Below are 22,525 nucleotides of genomic sequence, written 5' to 3' on the forward strand. Positions count from 1 at the left end.
ATCCTCAATAAAGTAGATATTTTTATCTAAATGTCCTCATAAAGGAGTAGCCTAGCTTAGTATGATTCTTGCCCTATGAAGCCTAAAGGAAAGTGTCACTATGATAGCACCCACCTTGGTCTCTTTTGGTGCCAATAGTATCCAGCTGCAGCTGACACCCACACATCCTATAGGCCTATGTCCCTGTCAGTGTGCATCACATTGTATCCATGACAGAAAAGCCCCTTCTGTAAAAAAATTCTCTAAATCAGCAGCAGGACATCCATCCCTGCAGCAATGCTGTCTGTCTTTGACTAGATGGATATCACTGAAATGATTTGAGAGGCTAAACTCTCACAGCTAGGAAAAGACAGACAGACATTAAATGCCATGACAAACAATGAGTGGCAGCGTAATCTTCCAACACCATCTACGGTGTACTCTATGCCTTAGATTGTAATGGTAATCGCCACACAAATATACACAGTAGCTGAAAAAAGTGCGGAGAAGGATGTTGCATGAATTGGAATGATTTATTCCGTCACTCCTAATTTGAAAACATGGACAAAATTGCTCTGAAGATAATTTGACATAAATGTGAAATATATATGCTTTATTTTCAATCAAGACTTTAAAATGGCACATAACGTCAGGGTGTGTGACGATTGACACAAATCGAAAACCTTGTGCAGAAAACCTTCTGATTAGTTCTTTAATTTATATAAAAATGTAAGTACTTATTTTTACTCTCAAATTACATATATTTATGATTCAAAAAATTAGTTCAAGAAATGAATGCCTGTGTTCAAAGCAGGTCATTGGACCCAACATTCTCATTCAGCAGGTAACAATTGCAACACTTTTCATTTTACAGGACCTTAAAACAGAAAATTACTGTATAGTTTTTATTTACAAAGTGCAAGGAGGCATATACTACATATGGGGAATCATTTTCAGCCCTTATCACAAATAATCTTGAAAGCAGAGATTGATTCGATAATACTCATTAAAGTTTAAATTCCCTAAACTGAAACTGTGCCAAAGCAATACAGTACATCTCCACTGAGAATACAAAGGACTGTCAAAAGGCAGATGTTATGGATCAATGATAGACCTTGTGTAAATGTGATAACATTCCCTCATTGGATGAGGAACAGTATCAAGATGCACCGTTTAGTGGGAGCTAATATGCTTATTTTATAACACTGGTAGTTGACATGTACAGTATCACAACTGAAAAGTGTTGATAGTCAAATGCGTTTTGGCTGAAATTTGATGGTACAGTGTCAGATTTCACCCTTCTGTAGAGGGTGTTCAGTCAATAGAGGTAATATTAATTTGGCAACACTTAGCTATACACCAATAGAAAAAACAACAAAATGTGTCAATTGTGCAAATAATACCTGTTTGCTAGTTTACGTGTTCTAGGTGATGATTATGACTGTTTCTTCTATCCTCTGACCCAGAGAATCACTACTCATTTTAAATACGTAAACAATGTATTTAAACCACGTCTCAATACAAAAAACACATTATAGACTGTGCCGTGTTTGGGGCCTTCATGGGGTCCTTCTGCGGGAGGTGGGGAGGGCATACATCTATTCTACATCTATACATCTACATTTTTTAGTTTTTTTGTAGTGGCGGTGCACCCCTGCTAAATGCATATAGGGGTAACACTAGTGTGACTATGACCCACTGGAGGATGTAAGGTGAGGTGATTCATAGCAGTTATCTAAATGTCCACCAGACTTTCTTTGACAAGAGAGCCGTCGGTCAACAGTCCTCAGAGAGACACCAGGCACATCAAAGCACTTTTTAACTCTCATCTGATGAAATGTGTGTTTACACTGTTATAATGTGTTTTAAACGATTTACAAAGAGTTATCAATAACTCTCAATGTACACCAGAATCCTCTCTCCTCAAAAAGGCACAGTAATATTCATTATCACGATGCACCTCGTGAACAAAATCAAAGATACCCATAAACAAAAAAATAATGCAGTGGTGAACAGTTGAAATAATACAGTCATGTATGTAAATTCTCTGTAGGGTTTCACCGTAGTGAAAGACAACCAGACATACTGAAGTAGTCTATCTGTACTATGGCTCCAGGCCCTGGTCTCTGCAGCTTTTGGAGTAGATTGCATTAAAGAGTCTGTAACTGCGGTCGGCTGGAGTCTTTAAACCAGGTTGTACTCCTTCACATTGCATTAAAGAGTCTGTAACTGCGGTCGGCTGGAGTCTTTAAACCAGGTTGTACTCCGTAAAATTCAGCTGGATTCTTTAATCCAGGTTGTACTACTTCAGATTCAGCTGGAGCCTTTAAACCAGGTTGTACTACTTCAGATTCAGCTGGAGCCTTTAAACCAGGTTGTACTCCTTCAGATTCAGTTGCAGAATGAAGTCCTTGACGGCGGCAAAGACAAATCGAATGTTCTCCGTGTCAGTGGCACAGGTGAAGTGCGAGTAGATTTTATCGCAATCTGGATTCAGGTCCACAAACATCTTCAAGATGAATTCTCTTCCTGCCTGTGGGTCCCGCTGGGGCCCTGCGAGGAGGAGATATGATTAGTTGTATGATTCATGAAATAATGGCACATCATTTAATTTAACTCCTATATCAATTTAAACTAATATATTAAATATTGTTTCATTTCTGGTTAAATGAACAATATAGTGACCCAGCAGGACTGAGAGGGAGGGTGTTTGTCTTAACTGGAACTGTGTGTCTTTGTGGTTTGAACATTGATTGTTTGTGAATCGCCTTTGGTGGCCACAGGGACCAAGAGGTTACAAATTGCACCGCCAAGGATCAATTACAGGCCATAAGGGTCAAGGTCTTGTAAATGGTGTTAGACGGCTGCATCATATACATACATACAATAGTTTATTTATGATGTGCATTGTATTTATATGGTTTATTTAGGATGTTTTTATCTATAAAGTATACTGGTAATATGATACCAGCACAAGCACAGTTTTTAAATGGGTTTTATAGTAAAGACATGTAATTTAACTGTAAAAATATATTAACGTGTAATGTGGCATGAACACAACCAGTCATGATGTTTTCATCTGATTGCCAAACAAATCACTTTAAAAAAGTAGGTAACCTTCACACTTTTGTCAAATAATTCCAGCATCTGAACAGTTCACCCGCCAACTTTCTCAAGTGGCTGAAACTCTCTCACTGGAGAAAGCATCTGAGTGAGCAAAACAGCATCTAAGCGAAACAGCCCACCTCTGTCTTACTAGATGTAGCCAATGTACTGTATCTGGCGTTGTCTGACCCCCAATAAAGTATGAGATGCTACTCCTTCATGGGGGGGGGGGGTCAAGTGCAAGTGCTGGTTCATTTGTTACTGTGCATTCAGAAAGTACACAGACCCCTTGATCAACAATGCAGTTCAAGAAAGAGTTAAGAAAATATTTACCAAATAAACGAAAGTAAAACATTATAAAAAGTAATGAGTCTGATTTAAAAAAATGTAACTAGACAAGTCAATTGAGAACAAATTCTTATTTACAATGACGGCCTACACCGGCCAAACCCGGACGATGCTGGGCCAATTGTGCGCAGCCCTATGTGACTCCCAATAACGTCCGGTTGTAATACAGCCTAGATTCAAACCAGGGTGTCTGTAGTGACGCCTCTAGCACTGAGATGCAGTGCCTTAGACCGCTGCGTCACTCGGGAGTCCCCAAATCATGTCCAATCAATTGAATTTACCACAGGTGGACTCCAATACATTTTTGGAACATCTCAAGGATGATCAATGGAAACAGGATGCACCTGAGCTCAATTTCGAGTCTCATAGCAAAGGGTCTGAATACTTAAGTAAATAAGGTATTTCTGTTTTTTATTTTTAATACATTTTCAAAAAATTCAGAAAACCTGTTTTCTCTTTGTCATTATAACGTGTTATTGTGTGTAGATTGACGAGGGAAAATGTGTATTTAATACAGCTTAGAAGAAGGCTGTAATGTAACAAAATGTGGAAAAATCAAGGGGTCTGAAGACTTTCCGAATGCACTGTATATACAGTAGGGAGAACAAGTATTTGATACACTGCCGATTTTGCAGGTTTTCCTGCTTACAAAGCATGTAGAGGTCTGTAATTTTTATCATAGGTACACTTCAACTGTGAGAGACGGAATCTAAAACAAAAATCCAGAAAATCACATTGTATGATTTTTAAGTAATTAATTTGCATTTTATTGCATGACATAAGTATTTGATACGTCAGAAAAGCAGAACTTAATATTTGGTACAGAAACCTTTGTTTGCAATTACAGAGATCATACGTTTCCTGTAGTTCTTGACCAGGTTTGCACACACTGCAGCAGGGATTTTGGCCCACTCCTCCATACAGACCTTCTCCAGATCCTTCAGGTTTCGGGGCTGTCGCTGGGCAATACAGACTTTCAGCTCCCTCCAAAGATTTTCTATTGGGTTCAGGTCTGGAGACTGGCTAGGCCACTCCAGGACCTTGAGATGCTTCTTACGGAGCCACTCCTTAGTTGCCCTGGCTGTGTGTTTCGGGTCGTTATCATGCTGGAAGACCCAGCCACGACCCATCTTCAATGCTCTTACTGAGGGAAGGAGGTTGTTGGCCAAGATCTCGCGATACATGGCCCCATCCATCCTCCCCTCAATACGGGGCAGTCGTTCTGTCCCCTTTGCAAAAAAGCATCCCCAAAGAATGATGTTTCCACCTCCATGCTTCACAGTTGGGATGGTGTTCTTGGGGTTGTACTCATCCTTCTTCTTCCTCCAAACACGGCGAGTGGAGTTTAGACCAAAAAGCTCTATTTTTGTCTCATCAGACCACATGACCTTCTCCCATTCCTCCTCTGGATCATCCAGAGGATGATCATTTGGGATCAGTTTTTGTTGTTTTTATTTATTAGTTTTGATTTTCCTTTTTAAGCGGTTTAGTTTTGGCAAACTTTTGGCAAACTTCAGATGGGCCTGGACATGCGCTGGCTTGAGCAGGGGGACCTTGCGTGCGCTGCAGGATTTTAATCCATGACGGCGTAGTGTGTTACTAATGGTTTTCTTTGAGACTGTGGTCCCAGCTCTCTTCAGGTCATTGACCAGGTCCTGCCGTGTAGTTCTGGGCTGATCCCTCACCTCCCTCATGATCATTGATGCCCCACGAGGTGAGATCTTGCATGGAGCCCCAGACCGAGGGTGATTGACCGTCATCTTAAACTTCTTCCATTTTCTAATAATTGCGCCAACAGTTGTTGCCTTCTCACCAAGCTGCTTGCCTATTCTCCTGTAGCCCATCCCAGCCTTGTGCAGGTCTACAATTTTATCCCTGATGTCCTTACACAGCTCTCTGGTCTTGGCCATTGTGGAGAGGTTGGAGTCTGTTTGATTGAGTGTGTGGACAGGTGTCTTTTATACAAGTAACGAGTTCAAACAGGTGCAGTTAATACAGGTAATGAGTGGAGAACAGGGGGGCTTCTTAAAGAAAAACAAACAGGTCTGTGAGAGCCGGAATTCTTACTGGTTGGTAGGTGTTTCAAATACTTATGTCATGCAATAAAATGCAAATTAATTACTTAAAAATCATAAAATGTGATTTTCTGGAATTTTGTTTTAGATTCCGTCTCTCACAGTTGAAGTGTACATCTGATAAAAATTACAGACCTCTACATGCTTTGTAAGCAGGAAAACCTGCAAAATCGGCAGTGTATCAAATACTTGTTCTCCCCACTGTACATATACATATATTGTACTTTTTTATCTAAATGTTCTCATAAAAGGAGTAGCCTAGCCTAGTATGATTCTGACCTATGAAGTCTACAGGGAAGTGTCACTATGATAGCACCAACCCTGGTCTCTTTTGGTGCCAATAGTATCCAGCTGCAGCTGACACTCACATATCCTATAGGCCTATGTCCCTGTCAGTGTGCACCACATTGTATCGTAGACAGAAAAGCCCCTTCTGTAAATATGCAATTAGGGTTAAGTGTCTTGCTCATCTGCACATCGGCAGATTTGTCACTTAGTCAGTTCAGGGATTTGAACCAGCAACATTTTGGTTTCTGGCCAAACGCTCTTAACCACTAGGCTTCACATACTGAGACAGAGGGGTGCTATTTTGCCGCCTTTCCTTCCAGTTCTCTGCTGCCAATGACTGGAATGAACTGCAAAAATCACTGAAGCTGGAGACCCATATCTCCTTCACTAGCTTTAAGCACCAGCTGTCAGAGCAGCTCACAGATCACTGCACCTGTACATAGCCCATCTGTAAACAGCCCATCCAACTACCTCATCCCCATACTGTATTTATTTATTTATCTTGCTCCTTTGCACCCCAGTATCTCTACTTGCACATTAATCTTCTGCACATCTACCATTCCAGTGTCTAATTGCTATATTGTAATTACTTCGCTACCATAGCCTATTTATTGCCTTACCTTACCTCATTTGCACTCACTGTATATAGATTTTTTTTTTCTACTGTATTATTGACTGTATGTTTGTTTATTCCATGTGTAACTCTGTGTTGTTGTATGTGTCGAACTGCTGTGCTTTATCTTAGCCAGGTCGCAGTTGTAAATGAGAACTTGTTCTCAACTAGCCTACCTGGTTAAATAAAGGTGAAATTAAAACAAAACTGTATTTTTTTTTGCTGAGATTGATGCGTCTTTCGGCGTGCATCTCGGCCAAATAAATGATCAGTATATCAATATGTTATTTGGACTGGCCAACTAAGGCCTGCCCATAATGCCGGCTCTGACACGATAACTGAATGCTAATCCATTTTGCATGGGTAGTTTATGATCACATTTAGCTGGTCCATGTAAATTGAGCTTGTCTTTTTTTCATTAAATCCATGAAAAAAAGGAGTTCTTACCATCATATTCAGGGAAGTAATCCACCAGATGTGAGAACAAAATTTTCTCTTGCATTAAGTCAATCTTATTCAAGAATAGAATGATTGAGGAATCTTTAAACCACGGGTAGGTTATTATTGTCCTGAACAATGCTTTGCTTTCCTCCATTCGATTCTGTGGAAAGTAAAAAAAACACACAATGTTAAAGAGACAAACTGTATTTGCCCTTCTTTTTTTTCTAACTCCATGTTCGTAAATTCAATCTGGAGTGCCAGAGTGCGCTCAGAATGCGCTCTGGGCGTTCGTAAATTCAGAGCGTTGTCGTTGTCATTGTCCATTCGTAAATTCACAGAGTTTCGCTCTTGGGGAGTCCGCTCTGGCTGAGGAGTAGGGTTGATCCAACCGCTCTGATATGGATCCAGATTCCTACCAAAAGGTTAAACGTACGTATCGTTAGGATCCTAAGAAAATCCAATACGTAAATTGTTAGGATCGTAAGAAAAGCTATGCTTGAAACATGAACGTAAGCGTGAAATTTAATCTGTTGTTAGGTTCTTATTTTTCAGAGTAAATAACTCACAGACACTTGAGAAGCTTGACCAAGTTTAATTCTTCCCAAAGGGTCGACACAGCTGTTTTCAGACAAAAAAAACATTTCTCACCATCACATTTATATATATATATATTTATATATATATATATATATATATATATATATATATATATATATATATATATATATATATATATATACACACACTCGTATATATACTCCACTTTAGACACCCCTCTTTCTCTCAAATCCTTACATCTTATGGTTCGACAGGAAGAGGGTAACAGGATACTAAAACTATTATTTCTCCCTTCAGGGGATCTGACCTGACATCCTGACCTCAACCCCTCCTTCGCCTAATCCACAGATGTCCTCTTGTATCACCTATTGCATTCCCGTGACTCTCTCCCGTCCACCCAGCACATTCCACAGCCACTGTCTTTCTCCAGATCTCACTCCTTTATATACTATGCGTCTGATCTATCATGTCTTTAATATCTCAATGGTCAAAGTTTAGCCCGAATCCAACACTGTGAACATTCAAAAACCATGTTACGATTACGGACTAACATTTTAGGTTTTGCACTACTGCACTATTTTAGAACTACTGGGTGCACTACTGGGTGATCTGAAAAGTCATAGTCAATCGATCAATAATATAATAATACTTTTAGCAACAACAAAAAATATTTAATTTACAATCTGTAGAAACTATGGAAAACTTTTGTGAAACAGCAGTTTAAAAATATATGGCAAATAGTAAAGAAATATAAGGGAGGGGTTGAGTGGAGACATAAGAAAAGTGTTGAAAGGGGATAGAATGCAGTCGGATCATCAGATAATTGGCTTATACATTACTCTTACTGAATTTCCACGTAGGCGAGGATATTGGAAATTTAATCAAAGCCTATTTGATGATAACTTGTTTTTAAATAGGACAGAGGAATTTATAACTGCATTTGTTTGACATAACATAGGTACAGCAAATATGATTTTTGTATAGGACACTTTTAAATGTTCCTTTAGAGGCCACGCAATTCAGTACTCATCTCTAAAAAGCAATTTTGGTCAAAGGTGTCCATACTAACAAAGGAAATAGAAGATCTAACAGAACAGATAGCAATAAAAACTGTACCATAGAGGCTCAGAATAAGTTAGAGGAAAAACAAAAAGATATGGAGGAACTTATTCAACAAAGATCAAGTGTAATATAATATATTAGAGTGTCTAGTTTGAACACAGACACTGGACAGAGGTAAATGTTGTATTTATTTTTAGGGGTAGATTCGTTTTAATATTGCATATGGATTGTAGCTTCCATCAATGTAATTGTCTGCATCACTTCCAATTATATATATATATATAGACTTAGTGTGGAGTCATTAAAACACGTTTTTCAACCACTCCACAAATTTCTTGTTAACATACTATAGTTTTGGCAAGTCGGTTAGGACATCTACTTTGTGCATGACACAAGTAATATTTCCAACAATTGTTTACAGACAGATTATTTCACTTATAATTCACTGTATCACAATTCCAGTGAGTCAGAAGTTTACATACACTAAATTGACTGTGCTTTTAACAACAGCTTGGAAAATTCCAGAAAATGATGTCATGGCTTTAGAAGCTTCTGATAGGCTAATTCACATCATTTGAGTCAATTGGAGGTGTACCTGTGGAACGTACTTTGGTGCGAAAAGTGGAAATCAATCCCAGAACAGCAAAGGACCTTGTGAAGATGCTGGAGGAAACAGGTACAAAACATAACCTGAAAGGCCGCTCAGCAAGGAAGAAGCCACAGCTCCAAAACCGCCATAAAAAAGACAGACTACGGTTTGCAACTGCACATGGGGACAAAGATCGTACTTTTTAGAGAAATGTCCTCTGGTCTGATCAAACAAAAATATAACTGTTTGGCCAAAATGACCATCGTTATGTTTGGAGGAAAGAGGGTGACGCTTGCAAGCCGAAAAACACCATCCCAATCGTGAAGCACGGGGGTGGCAGCATCATGTTGTGGGGGTGTTTTGCTGCAGGAGGGATTGGTGCACTTCAGAAAATAGATGGCATCATGAGAAAGGAAAATGATGTGGATATATTGAAGCAACATCTCAAGACATCAGTCAGGAAGTTAAAGCTTGGTCGCAAATGGGTCTTCCAAATGGACAATGACCACAAGCATACTTCCAAAGTTGTGGCAAAATGGCTTAAGGACAACAAAGTCAAGGTATTGGAGTGGCCATCACAAAGCCCTGACTTCAATCCCATAGAAAATGTGTGGGCAGAACTGAAAAAGTGTGTCCGAGCAAGGAGGCCTACAAACCTAACTCAGTTACACCAGCTCTGTCAGGAGGAATGGGCCAAAATTCACCCAACATATTGTGGGAAGCTTGTGGAAGGCTACCCGAAACATTTGACCCAAGTTAAACAATTTAAAGGCAATGCTACCAAATACTAATTGAGTGTATGTAAACTTCTGACCCACTGGGAATGTGATGAAAGAAATAAAAGCTGAAATAAATCATTCTCTCTACTATTACTCTGATATTTCACATTCTTAAAATAAAGTGGTGACCTAAGACAGGGAATTTTTACTGGGATTAAATGTCAGGAATTGTGAAGAACTAAGCTTAAATGTATTTGGCTAAGGTATATGTAAACTTCCGACTTCAACTGTAGATAATACCTTTGATACAGTGGAAGCAATACAAGATTATAATATTTACAGAAAAGACAAATGCCAGTGGTGGAGGTGATGCGGTTTTATTCAGAACCACATTCCTGTAAAGCTTAAAGAGGATATCATGTAAAATACAATTGGAAGTAATATGGCTACAGGTTCATCTGCCTCACCTAAAGCCCATTCTTGTGGGACGCTGCTATAAACCACCAAGTGCTAACAGTCAGTATCTGGATAGCATGTGTGAAATGCTTGATAATGTACAGTTGCAAGAAAAAGTATGTGAACCCTTTGGAATTACTTGGATTTCCACATAAATTGGTAAAAACATGTGAACTGATCTTCCTCTAAGTCACAACAATAGACAAACACAGTGTGCTTTAACTAATAACACACAAATTATTGTATTTTCCCTGTCTATATTGAATACATAATTTAAACACTCACAGTGTAGGTTGGAAAAAGTATGTGAACCCCTAGGCTAATGACTTCTCCAAAAGATAATTGAAGTCAGATGTCAGCTAACCTGGAGTCCAATCAATGAGACGAGATTCGAGATGTTGGTTAGAGCAGCCCAGTCAGTCCTGATCTCAACCCGATTGAGATGCTGTGGCATGACCTCGAGAGCGGTTCACACCAGATATCCCAAGAATATTGATGAACTGAAACAGTTTTGTAAAAGAGGAATGGTCCAAAATTCCTCCTGACTGTTGTACAGGTCTGATCCGCAACTACAGAAAACGTTTGGTTGAGGTTATTGCAGCCAAAGGAGGGTCAACCAGTTATTAAATCCAAGGGTTCACAGTTTTCCCACCCTGTACTGTGAATGTTTACACGGTGTGTTCAATAAAGATAGGAAACGTATACTTGTTTGTGTGTTATTACTTTAAGCAGACTGTGTTTGTCTATTGTTCATGACAAACTTATGCAGAAATCCAGGTAATTCCTAAGGGTTCACATACCTTTTCTTGCCACTGTATGTGAAATTAACAGAGAGGTATATTTTCTGGGTGATTCATATATTGACCATCTTTCATCAAGCTGCCCACTCAAGAAAAAGCTTAAAACTGATTTAGGTTATCAGTCAACTTACCAGGGTAGTTAAAAACAGCATAGGAATGAAATCATCAACATGTATTGATCAGATCTTTACTAATGCTGCAGGAATTAGCTTGAAAGCAGTATCCAGATCCATCAGATGTGGTGATTACAATATAAAAAAAAAGTTCCAAAGGATGGGCCTAATATAGTGTATAAGAGGTCATACAATAAGTTTTGTAGTGATTCCTATGTTATTGATGTAAAGAATATATGTTGGTCTGTGGTGTGTAATGAGGAGCAAACAGACACTCCACTTGACACATTTATGAAATTGCTTATTCCAGTTGCTAATAAGCATGCACCCTTTAAGAAAATGATTGTAAAAACTGTTAAATCCCGGTGGATTGATGAGGAATTTAAAAAGTTATGGCTGAGAGGGATGAGGCAAAAGGAATGGCAAATAAGTCTGGCTGCACAACCGATTGGTAAATTTATTGAAAATTGAGAAATCATGTGACTAAACTGAATAAAAATAAGAAGAAACTACACTATGAAACAAAGATGAATGATAGTAAAAAGCTTTGGAGCGCCTTAAATTAAAATCTGGGAAACAAGGCAGACTCTGCTCCATCATTCATTGAATCAGATGGCTCATTCATAACAAAACTCACTGATATTGCCAACTACTTTAATTATTTTTTCATTGGCAAGATTGGCAAGATTAGCATGACATGCCAACAACAAATGCTGACACTACACATCCAAGTATTTCTGACCAAATAATGAAAGACAAGCATTGTAATTTTAAATTCCGTAAAGTTAGTGTGGAAGAGGTGAAAAAATTATTGTTGTCTATCAACAATGACAGTCCACCCGGGTCTGACAACTTGGATGGAAAATTACTGAGGATAATAGCGGACGATATTTCCACTCCTATTTGCTATATTTTCAATTTAAACCTACTAGAAGGTGTGTACCCCCAGGCTTGGAGGGAAGCAAAAGTCATTCCGCTACCTAAGAACATTAAAGCCCCCTTTACTGGCTCAAATAGTCGACCAATCAGCCTGTTACCAACCCGTAGTAAACTTTTGGAAAAAAATGTGTTTGACTAGATACAATGCTATTTTACAGTAAACAAATTGACAACAAACTTTCAGCATGCTTTTAGAGAAGGACATTCAACAAGCACAGCACTTACACAAATTACTTATGATTGGCTGAGAGAAATTTATGATAAAAACATTGTGGAGGCTGTTTTGTTAGACTTCACTGCGGATTTTGACATTATCAATCATAGTCTGCTGCTGGCAAGACTTGTGTTATGGCTTTACACCCCATGCTACATTGTGGATAAAGAATGACCTGTCTAACAGAACACAGACGGTGTTCTTTAATGGAAGCCTCTCCGACATAATCCAGGTAGAATCAGGAATTCACCAAGGCAGCTGTCTAGGCACACTTAACAAAGTGTTGCAGTTAGTTTCAGAGTGGGTGGCAAGGAATAAGTTAGTCCTAAATATTTATGAACTAAAAGTATTGTATTTGGGACAAAATCATTCACTAAACCCTAAACCTTAACTAAATCTTGTAATAAATAATGTGGCAATTGAGCAAGTTGAAGTGACTAAACTGCTTGGAGTTACCCTGGATTGTAAACTATCATGGTGAAAACATATTGATACAACAGTATCAATGGGGAGAAGTATGTCCATGATAAGGCGCTGCTCTACCTTCTTGACAGCACTGTCAACAAGGCAGGTCCTACAGGCCCTAGTTTTGTTGCGCCTGGACTACTGTTCAATCGTGTGGTCAGGTGCCACAAACAGAGACTTAGGAAAATTACAATTGGCTCAGAACAAGGCAGCACGGCTGGCCCTTGGATCTACACACAGAGCTAATATTAATTATATGCATGTCAATATCATCTGGCTCAAAGTGGAGGAGAGATTGACTTCATCACTGCTTGTATTTATGAGAAGTGTTGACATGTTGAATGCACATACTGTCTTTTTGAACTACTGGGGCACAGCTCAGACACCCATGCATATCCCACAATACATGCCACAAGAGGTCTCTTCACAGTCCCCAAGTCCAGAACAGACTATGGAAGGCGCACAGTACCACATTAAGCTGACTACATGGAACTCTATTCCATATCAAGTAACTCATTCAAGCAGTAAAATTAGATTTAAAAAACTGATTAAAAAAACACCTGATGGAACATGCACATGCACACACACACACACGATAACATACTTACTATACACACACGTACACATGGATTTGGTACTGTATATATGTGGTAGTGGTGAAGTATGTGCCTCCCGGGTGGCGCAGTGGTCTAGGGCACTGCATCGCAGTGCTAGCTGCGCCACCAGAGTCTCTGGGTTCGCGCCCAGGCTCTGTCGCAGCCGGCCGCAACCGGGAGGTCCGTGGGGCGACGCACAATTGGCATAGCGTCGTCCGGGTTAGGGAGGGTTTGGCCGGTAGGGATATCCTTGTCTCAGTATGTAAAATGTAATGAAATGTAAAAAAATGTAATAAAATGTATGCACTCTACTGTAAGTCGCTCTGGATAAGAGCGTCTGCTAAATGACTAAAATGTAAATGTAAATGTAAGTAGGGGACTGAGAGCACACAGTCTGTGAATGTATTGTAATGTTTATAAAATCGTATAAACTGCCTTAATTTTGCTGGACCCAAGGAAGAGCTGCCTTGGCAGCAGCTAATGGGAATCCATAATAAATACAAATACAAATATTGAAGCTGATCTACCCTCTAAAAAACATTTTTTGAACAGATCTTGTTTTGCAATTCTGACATACAATAATACCTTTCAGAGTTTTGGCAATTTCATCTCACCAAAAACAAAAACGTACACCAAACAGCCTGTGAGGAGTGCTACACAAACAAGCATAACACAGTATAAAAACAACGGCAGTCAGGGAGACCGGAAAGACGTATCCTGCACGTCTTCAAGTTAAAAGTCTCCATTCTCTATTACACCTCAGTTGAGTTTACTTCCCATTTAGGTAGCTAATGTAATGGATTTGTTTGCCAGCGTGAGTCTAGATAATACTAGCTGTATTATGCCTACAACAGTGACGTTTCAGTCCGCCAGGTGTATCTGTACAGCATGGGCATATCTCTGGGTGACGTGGACATCCCCATGCATACACCTTATCAAAGTATGACTAATTCAATATTGCACCATCCCATTCTCTGGACTCTGTCTGCAATCATAACCAGTAGTATCTACCAGGAATAATGAATCATAACCAGTAGTATCTACCAGGAATAATGAAACGTAGAACAAGAATAGATGCTTGGTGAATCTATGAATTATGTATGACCACTGGAGTTTTTGCCACTCAAAATCTTGCTAAAGCATATTCTGTAGAAGGGTTTAATATACATTTAAAATAATTGGACATGATTTATATGAATCGGGTCATGAACATACAGTTCACTCGGAAAGTATTCAGACCCCTTAATTTTTTCCACGTTACAGCCTTATTCTAAAATGGATTAACTCGTTTTCCTCCTTCATCAATCTCAACACAATACACTATAAAGACAAAGCAGAATCAGGTTTTTAGCCATTTTTGCAATGCCATAAAAATGAAATATCACATTTACATAAGTATTCAGACCCTTTTAACTAGTACTTTGTTGAAACATCTTTGGCAGCGATTACAGCCTCAAGTCTTCTTGGGTATGACGCTACAAGCTTGGCATATGCTTTTATTTGGGGAGTTTCTCCCATTCTTCTCTGCAGATCCTCTCAAGCTCTGTCAGGTTGGATGGGGAGCGTCGCTGCACAGCTATTTTCACATCTCTCCAGAGATGTTCGATCGAGTTCAAGTCCGGGCTCTGGCTGGGCCACTCAAGGACATTCAGAGACTTGTCCCAAAGCCACTCCTGCGTTGTCTTGGCTATGTGCTTAGGGTCATTGTCCTGTTGGAAGGTGAACCTTCACCCAAGTCTGAGGTCCTGAGCGCTCTGGAGCAGGTTTTCATCAAGAATCTCTCTGTACTTTGCTCCGTTCTTCTTTCCCTCGATCCTGACTAGTCTCCCAGTCCCTGCCACTGAAAAACATCCCCACAGCATGATGCTGCCAGCACCATAATTTACGTAGGGATGGTATTGGCCATTTTAGAATAAGGCTGTAACGTAACAAAATGTGGAAAAAGTGAAGAGGTCTGAATACTTCCCGACTGCACTGTATGTACTTTGAAATGAACAAGGGAGAGGTTAAACGTAGGCTAAGTCTGGCATAAGCTTTTTCCTACACTTTACAATAACTCTGTTGCAATGGTTTTAGGTAGTCTCCTTATAGTCTATTCCCTCCATCACAACACTGCTGCCCAGTTGAAGAGCTTGTGATCTCCATGCAGCACCACGCACCTTCAGAAAAGCACCGCTAAACCTCAGAAGATGCCCTTCTGGAGGCATTCAGCCATAGAGTCATTATACCCTAATGTAGGCCTATATGCCTACTAGCCAAATAAATTACAGAGCATGCATGATGGGTAGCACTCGTCATTCCAACATATTTGAACATTTAATTCATCCTTCATTCATTTCAGTCAGTCAGTATTTCATCCATTCAGTAATTTGTCTGAGTTGCAATAGGAACTAAATCAAAGAGAATAGAACAGTCTTTTCCGTTTGTTTATTGAAATCCATGTGTATTCAAAATTATCTCAATTCTCCCGTTCCCCCGTTACATATAGATAGTCTTGACCATTTGGGACTCCTTGGCTATTTCGCTCTGGACAGGTTATAGCAAAGACTTTATTTATTGATATGGATATAACCTCTGTGTGATGGGGTTGTGCAATGCAAATGGCTATAACAAGCCTACATGCAGAGTGGAATTCACAAATACAACACTCAAAATGCCTAATATAAGGCCTACAGTCCGTGCTGCCAAATACTGGAAAAAGTGTGATTCATTAGGTTACATGATCACCACAATATCCCCACGAGGCTATAAAAATAAATTATGCAATTATATGGCTATTAAATAACACAGAACAGCATGGCATATTTATATAGTGGAATAGGCCTAGCATAAATCATATATACTTTCTATTTTGCATCTCAGGCGGTTATTCTAGACAAGGCTCTTCTGTGTCTTTATCACAAGTCATTTGCTGAAGGCCCAAGCCTATACTACGCCATCTACTGATATAACGTTGTTATTGAATGCAGTTCTAAAACAAGCTCTAGACTTTTATTTTGGAAATGAAACCGGAAGCTGCAAACCCTAACGTCTGGGCTAAAGTTGCTTGATTGACTAGCTACATTCGGTTCATGTCCTTTGCTGATGCCACATTACTGACAAAAGTTTGTACCCATAAAAAATATTTGTAACTGAGTAAAGGGAGACGTAAAGTAAAATTTGAACGTGTAAATGTTAAATCACAGTCGTAACACGTTTACAGATCTATTTTAAAGTTTATGTTTCCTTTTTCACGCATGGCTTTTCTTATGATCCTAACGAAACATACGTTCAACCTTTTGGCAAATATCTGTCTCCATATTCTGACCTCACAACAGCAGTCAAGCATCCAAGCTAACTGGCTAATGTTGGCTAGCTTACTAGCTACTTCCAGACACAAATGAGAGAACACCTCACTCTGACCATTTACTCGCCCTAGCAGAGCTGGTTAGGCTGTTTTCATGTTACCCAGAGTGTTGGTGACTGTCGTTGTGCTGCTGGACCCAGTGTTCTACACAGTCAGTGTGGACGATTACTTTGCAGTGATTGTGCATGATGCAAATACTGTAGAAAAAACAGCCCTTGTGTTTGTTCCAAGAATCATTACAGTGACTGAAGGGCTCCCCCTGCAGGTGAACACTAAGCACAACCCCTGAGCTGGTCAAAGTCCAGTTCAAATGTAGCATGTGCGTTACAAAACAAATGTGAGTGTTCCTATTAAAACTTTGGGAGCATTCAAACAGTGTGTGGGGTATTCTCCTTATTTTTCTCTGAGAACACGTAGCCTGGTCCCAGATCTGTACGTGCATTTAGCCAACTCCTATGAGTATAGGAGTTGTCATACAACAATAATCAGAGGGTTTGGCTAAAGTACAGATCTGGGCGCAGGCGAAGTCTAACTCCAACCCTATGACGGAGTGTGAATGGATATCAGCTGAGGCAGACAGGCGTTGGGCTCCGGGAAAATCTGGGTCATCTTCACATAACTGGTTTGGGCTGATTCAACATTTAGCGCTGGAACAATGTGCCTCTGTGTTCGGATTGACTAGGTGATTATCTCTCTTGTGGATCCTCTACTCCACTAGCAGAGATCCAGTCATACAGAGATAGCAAGAGGGAGAGAGTTTGGCCAACTTTCTAGTACAATGCCATGTATCTCTGCCTCTAGCATTCAATCAATCCATTCATAAGTTCAAGCAGCTCAGTTAGGTAGCTCGGTTTAGAATTGTCAATATTCAGCGGATTGTCATTGGTCAGTATTGTCCAGGAGGCGCCAACATGGCTGCTGTGGATTTTAAGAGCACCATGTCCTCTAAGAGCACCATCATGCTTTGGACTGTTGAAAGCGCAATGGCCAAACTCACCTCATTGTCAGATTCTACCAGGACCTGGTCATATTCACTGAGAGCCACCAGGAACATGATGGAGGTGACATTCTCAAAGCAGTGGATCCATTTCCGCCTCTCGGACCTCTGGCCACCTACATCCACCATCCTGAGAACACCAGCACAGCACCATGAGGTTTGAGGGCAACTCTCAACAGGCAGGTATAGAGAACACAGAGTTCTAATGGGTTATGATGAGTTATTACATTAACATCAATATGTACTGTACCGAAAAGCATGGAGATGGAGAAACATCAATTTGTATTTAAATAATTCAAAATGGAGTCTTTTAATACCATTTACTTTTCTAGGATCATCTGATCAATTGTGTTCAGCAGACAGGGATGGAATAGTAGGCTATGTGGATGTTTACCTGAAGACCACACTCTGGAGGTCAAAGGGGTACTCTATGATGCCTGTGGTAGGGACCCTGACCCTGAGCACATCTTGCTGGGTCGGCACATAAGATGACTCAGCTATACGGTCCAGTGCATTCAAGTAGCTGAAAGGGCATGAGAGAAATGGGGTTATTTATTATTATTATTATTATCATCGTGTTAACAGTTCTGTTACTCATTAGATCACTTCTCAGAAAAACACAGAAATCATAAGATACAGATCTTTCCCCCGACCATCACAATAGCAATCAATCTGGCCATTGGATCGCGTTATTGTTTACCTGAATCTGCACAGCCTTTTATGCCTGAGATGTAACTGGCATTGGACACAGTGGAAACTATTTGGGAAGAGTGTGGGGAGTAGTCACTGGTCTGTGTCCACTCACTATTTGGCAGTCTAAACTAGAGGTTTGGTATTGGTTTACTCACTATTTGGCAGAGTCTGAGAGCTGGTATTCCCTCTTCCTATCGTAGCATTCCTGGATCCCTGAGTCATTCCATAGACTCTTAATGGCGTCAACGTACGGATTTGTAAACATTGTGACCTTCTCTACGTCCACTTCAATGACAATATTTGCATGACCCTGAAATAGGAGAGAGAAAGAGAAGGGGAAAGAGATCATTACATAAGAGACCTATAGAGGCATTTGTCTGAGTGATCATGTTTATTGTAAATGGAAGCCAAAGGATTGTGTTAGCTTGGCATCAGACCTATCTAGAATTTAAATGTGTGTTAGTGCGTAGCAGTTAGCACATAGCTGTGAGGTAGTGAATTTGTATGATTACTAGGCCCCATATGGTGGCTTTAAGGTAAGGGATAGAGAGCTATGTGATTAAGCAACGTCATTTTGTCTCTCTTGTGGCATATTGGTCCCAGGAGTTGCCCTACTTTACATGTGTGCCAACTGTCAACCACATGTGTACCTTTTACAAGACCTTCAGTCTGTCATCCTGCTCAGTAACTAATGTCATCATCAAATAGGCAGAAAGTAAACAAAGTTACAGATATCATAACGACATCACCTGATCCTTTACTACAATCCTCACTGAGCCTCAGAGACTGTAGAAACAAATAAAAGATCTGTACAAACATGGGCGTAGCCAGGTCCGGAGGTTTTTCTGACAATGAAAAGCTTCTAGCCTAGAGGCTAGAGCCCAGAGGCTAAAGCCCAGAGTTTTTCCAGAGTGGTGTCAAGGCCTGGAAAAACTCAAGTATATAAAACAAATTATGGTGCAAAAAAAATAAATGTGTGTGTGCCAACACAAAATGTTGGCAAAAAAACAGGCAAAGTGGGTATAAATGGAACAACAGAAGGGTCACCTGGTTGTCTTCACACTTATAAGGGATCTGAAGGGTCTCCATAGCGTGGATCATGGACTGCATGGCAGTGAAGATGTTCTGGTACACCAGCTTGGTGAAGCCTCGCTTGTCCTCCTCGGAGTAGCCCGTCCCATGGATGATCCTCATCTGCTTGATGAAGGTACTCTTCCCACTCTCACCAGTCCCTGGGGAGAAAAAGCTCAGAGATGAACTCTGTTTGACTTTTAAATTACCCACACAGTAGCCTGCCACTGCTGATGAAAGCCAATGCACATTTTAGGCTTATAATAGAGTGTCATTTTTATATTGTCAATTTGATGAACACATGAAATGTAGATTAAACTATTGCTGAGTTACCCAAACATTTTGATTGAAATACAATTTTTCACCTGCTACTGAAGAGTAGCACTTTGTTTTGGCCATGGAATGTTGATACAACAGTTTCAGGGGTGTGGTCTATTGTGTGTTGTATCTGTCACAGGAAAATATTTCTGATCTCCGAACCTAAATGGACAGTGATCCATGACAAGAATTGATTGATTTCTAAGAAATGTGGCCCCTATGCAATTAAACAACCTAACGTTTATAGTAGCAATGGTAACCCTTCCTTAGTCACCTAACAAACTACACGAGTCTGATTGCTGTCAAAATTCTTTCCTTGAGTTATAACTTATTTTGCTCCCAGCAGGGTGACAGTTGTGAGCTGGATGTGTGAACTTAAGAAATGATTCTACATATTTAAGTTATATAAACATCACAGAGTACCAAAGACATTACACTACAATAAACATAACAGATTAGCCTGGTGGGAGGAGCTACATGAGGACAGGCTCATTGTAATGGCTGGAATGGAATAGATGGAAATGAGTCAAACATGTGGTTTCCATATGTCTGATGTGTTTGATAACTTTCCAAATATTCCATTCCAGCCATTACAATGAACCCCTCCTCCTACAGCTCCTCCCACAAGCCTCTGAAACATTGTTTTCTTGGCAATATCTCAAATAAATTCAAATTGCCAGGCAATATGTTTTTTTTAATAGGCATGTGCATTGAAATAACAGATACAATGTACACTGATAGAGTCAGTATTATAATGAACATGTTTCAAATAATGATACAATGTCATATTAGTGCTTTGAGTGGTAATTAGAACTGTGATCGTTGGTTTACCGAGAAGCAACAGCTTAAACTCGCGACGCGAGTCTTTCTTGTCTCGGCGAAGCTGTCTTTCGATCTCGTCGTTGATCCGTCGAGCCTCCTTTCCCTCTTCGCTGAGGCAACAGGCCCCTACGGAGCCCAAAGTCATGACTCTCTTGATAACACTTACTTTTGGGTCGAGGAGGTAGGCCTATATTCCAAAGTGAAAAAAAATAAATAAAATTAAAAAAATTAAAAAAATTGTTATGGTGAAAAACATTGTCACTTTGTTAAATAAATGGTTATATTTAACTAAAATAAATGTCCTCCCTCAGCACTGACTGAATTCTCTATCTACAGTGCAATGCATAGCCTACACTCTAGAGTCCACAGTAAAAGCCAAGCGTAATAATGCGAATACAATTCCCAGAAACTGATTGAACCTTTGGCAGAAACATAAATAGACCACTTGTTATTTTATATTTATGTAAACTACGGTCCCATTACGAAATGCAATAGGAGCCAATCCGTTGGGAGAATGAATAATGAAATACCAACATGTAAACAGAAAAGCAAATCTTTACCTCCAATAGTTGAACTCCGGGTGTGGTGAGTGAATATGGCGGACTTTTACTCCATATCACCATAAATTTATAAAAAACGAAATTCCATTATTCCACAGGAGTTACAAAAAATAGTCCCATACCACAATATGTTCGTTTTGAATTTGTCTTCATTGAAGATGCTTTGCTTAACGTTGTTATATTTTTTCTATTGTCCCCTTTGCTTGTCCCATCTGTAATTTCATTAGGTACAGAATACAGTGTACTCTGACTGGACCCTATGTTACCCTAGCAGTAAAAAGGCAAGGAGCCATAAAAATAAAAGTGCTCTACACAGTAAAACATTTTCTTCATATTCATCCACCCTTTTGTCATGCTTCTTCAACATCACTCATCCTTGCCTTTATTTACGTTTTTCTCTTCATCATTATTCAACATCTTAATAATTTTCACCAACATAAAAAGTGTGGGCCCATGAATGGGGTGTGTCGGACAGTGTCTCTCGATGTTGAGGACTCTTATTTTCACACAATTCTAGCCATTATTGCTGCCAGCTGCTGTCGTGTTGTGCTGGCGTAACTCAAGCCCCGAACCATGTGACGTTAGGAGAGGGTGTGTTTAGATGGGAAAGGATCATGAAGGCATGTCGCTCAATATGTTACATTGTAATGAAACAACTGTCCGGTGGCACATAAAAAGGGTGGGCAGTTCACTACTTAAATAAACACTTAACATATCTTGAATTGAAGAATATAGAGGCTAATTTCACAAATTTTAAATGTGTTATTACATGTTATTGACTACAGTATACCAAAAATTAGGAACACCACGGAGGGCCGAGTGTCTGAGGTTTTCGCTCCTCCCCTGTACTTCATTGATAAATTAAGGTCACTAATTACTAAGGAACTCCACTAACCTGATTGTCTCAGTCTTAATTTAAAGGAACAGTGGTGGAGAAAGTACACAATTGTCATACTTGAGTAAAAGTAAATATACCTTAATAGAAAATTACTCAAAACTTAAAGTAACACAGTAAAACACTACCTCAGTCAAAACAATTATTTGGTTTTAAATATACTTAAGTATCAAAAGTAAAAGGAAATGCAATACATAATTTAAAATTCCTTATATGAAACCAGACAGCATGATATAAAATAACACTTTAGTTAGCTAGGGGCACACTCCAACACATCCTTTACAAACAAAGCATTTTTCTTTAGTGAGTCCTCAGATCACCTCTTGATAAGTGACTGAATCTGACATTTTCCTGTCCTGCTAAGCATTTGAAATGTAGCAAGCACCTTTGGGTGTCAGGAAAATGTTTGGGTGTAAAAAGTACTTATTTTCGTTGGGAATGTAGTAGAGTGAATGTTGTCAAA

The 22,525-nt window shown here is 39.6% G+C and overlaps 1 protein-coding gene across 3 annotated transcripts; it reads right to left on the bottom strand.

Annotated features, from left to right (window-relative positions):
- Nucleotides 1-493: 493 nt before the first annotated feature.
- LOC129811651 (guanine nucleotide-binding protein G(q) subunit alpha-like) lies at nucleotides 494-21,443 on the bottom strand. Of its 3 annotated transcripts, none has more exons than XM_055863122.1 (8): nucleotides 21,168-21,442; nucleotides 20,617-20,794; nucleotides 19,444-19,628; nucleotides 18,552-18,706; nucleotides 18,098-18,226; nucleotides 17,704-17,833; nucleotides 6,856-7,009; nucleotides 494-2,532 (listed from the first exon to the last, which is right to left on the bottom strand). In XM_055863122.1, exons 1-8 carry the CDS (start codon nucleotides 21,228-21,230, stop codon nucleotides 2,345-2,347), a joined length of 1,182 nt encoding a protein of 393 aa, XP_055719097.1. In that variant the 5' UTR covers nucleotides 21,231-21,442; the 3' UTR covers nucleotides 494-2,344. The 3 variants fall into 3 exon arrangements, with proteins under 3 accessions (XP_055719097.1, XP_055719108.1, XP_055719099.1); XM_055863133.1 differs by lacking the exons at nucleotides 494-2,532; nucleotides 6,856-7,009 and adding exons at nucleotides 7,016-7,261; nucleotides 7,416-7,467 and having other exon boundaries at nucleotides 21,168-21,443; XM_055863124.1 differs by lacking the exons at nucleotides 494-2,532; nucleotides 6,856-7,009 and adding an exon at nucleotides 7,016-7,467 and having other exon boundaries at nucleotides 21,168-21,443.
- Nucleotides 21,444-22,525: the final 1,082 nt, after the last annotated feature.

Source organism: Salvelinus fontinalis, chromosome 2 (genome assembly GCF_029448725.1).
Source record: "Salvelinus fontinalis isolate EN_2023a chromosome 2, ASM2944872v1, whole genome shotgun sequence".
Classification (NCBI taxonomy): domain Eukaryota; kingdom Metazoa; phylum Chordata; class Actinopteri; order Salmoniformes; family Salmonidae; genus Salvelinus; species Salvelinus fontinalis.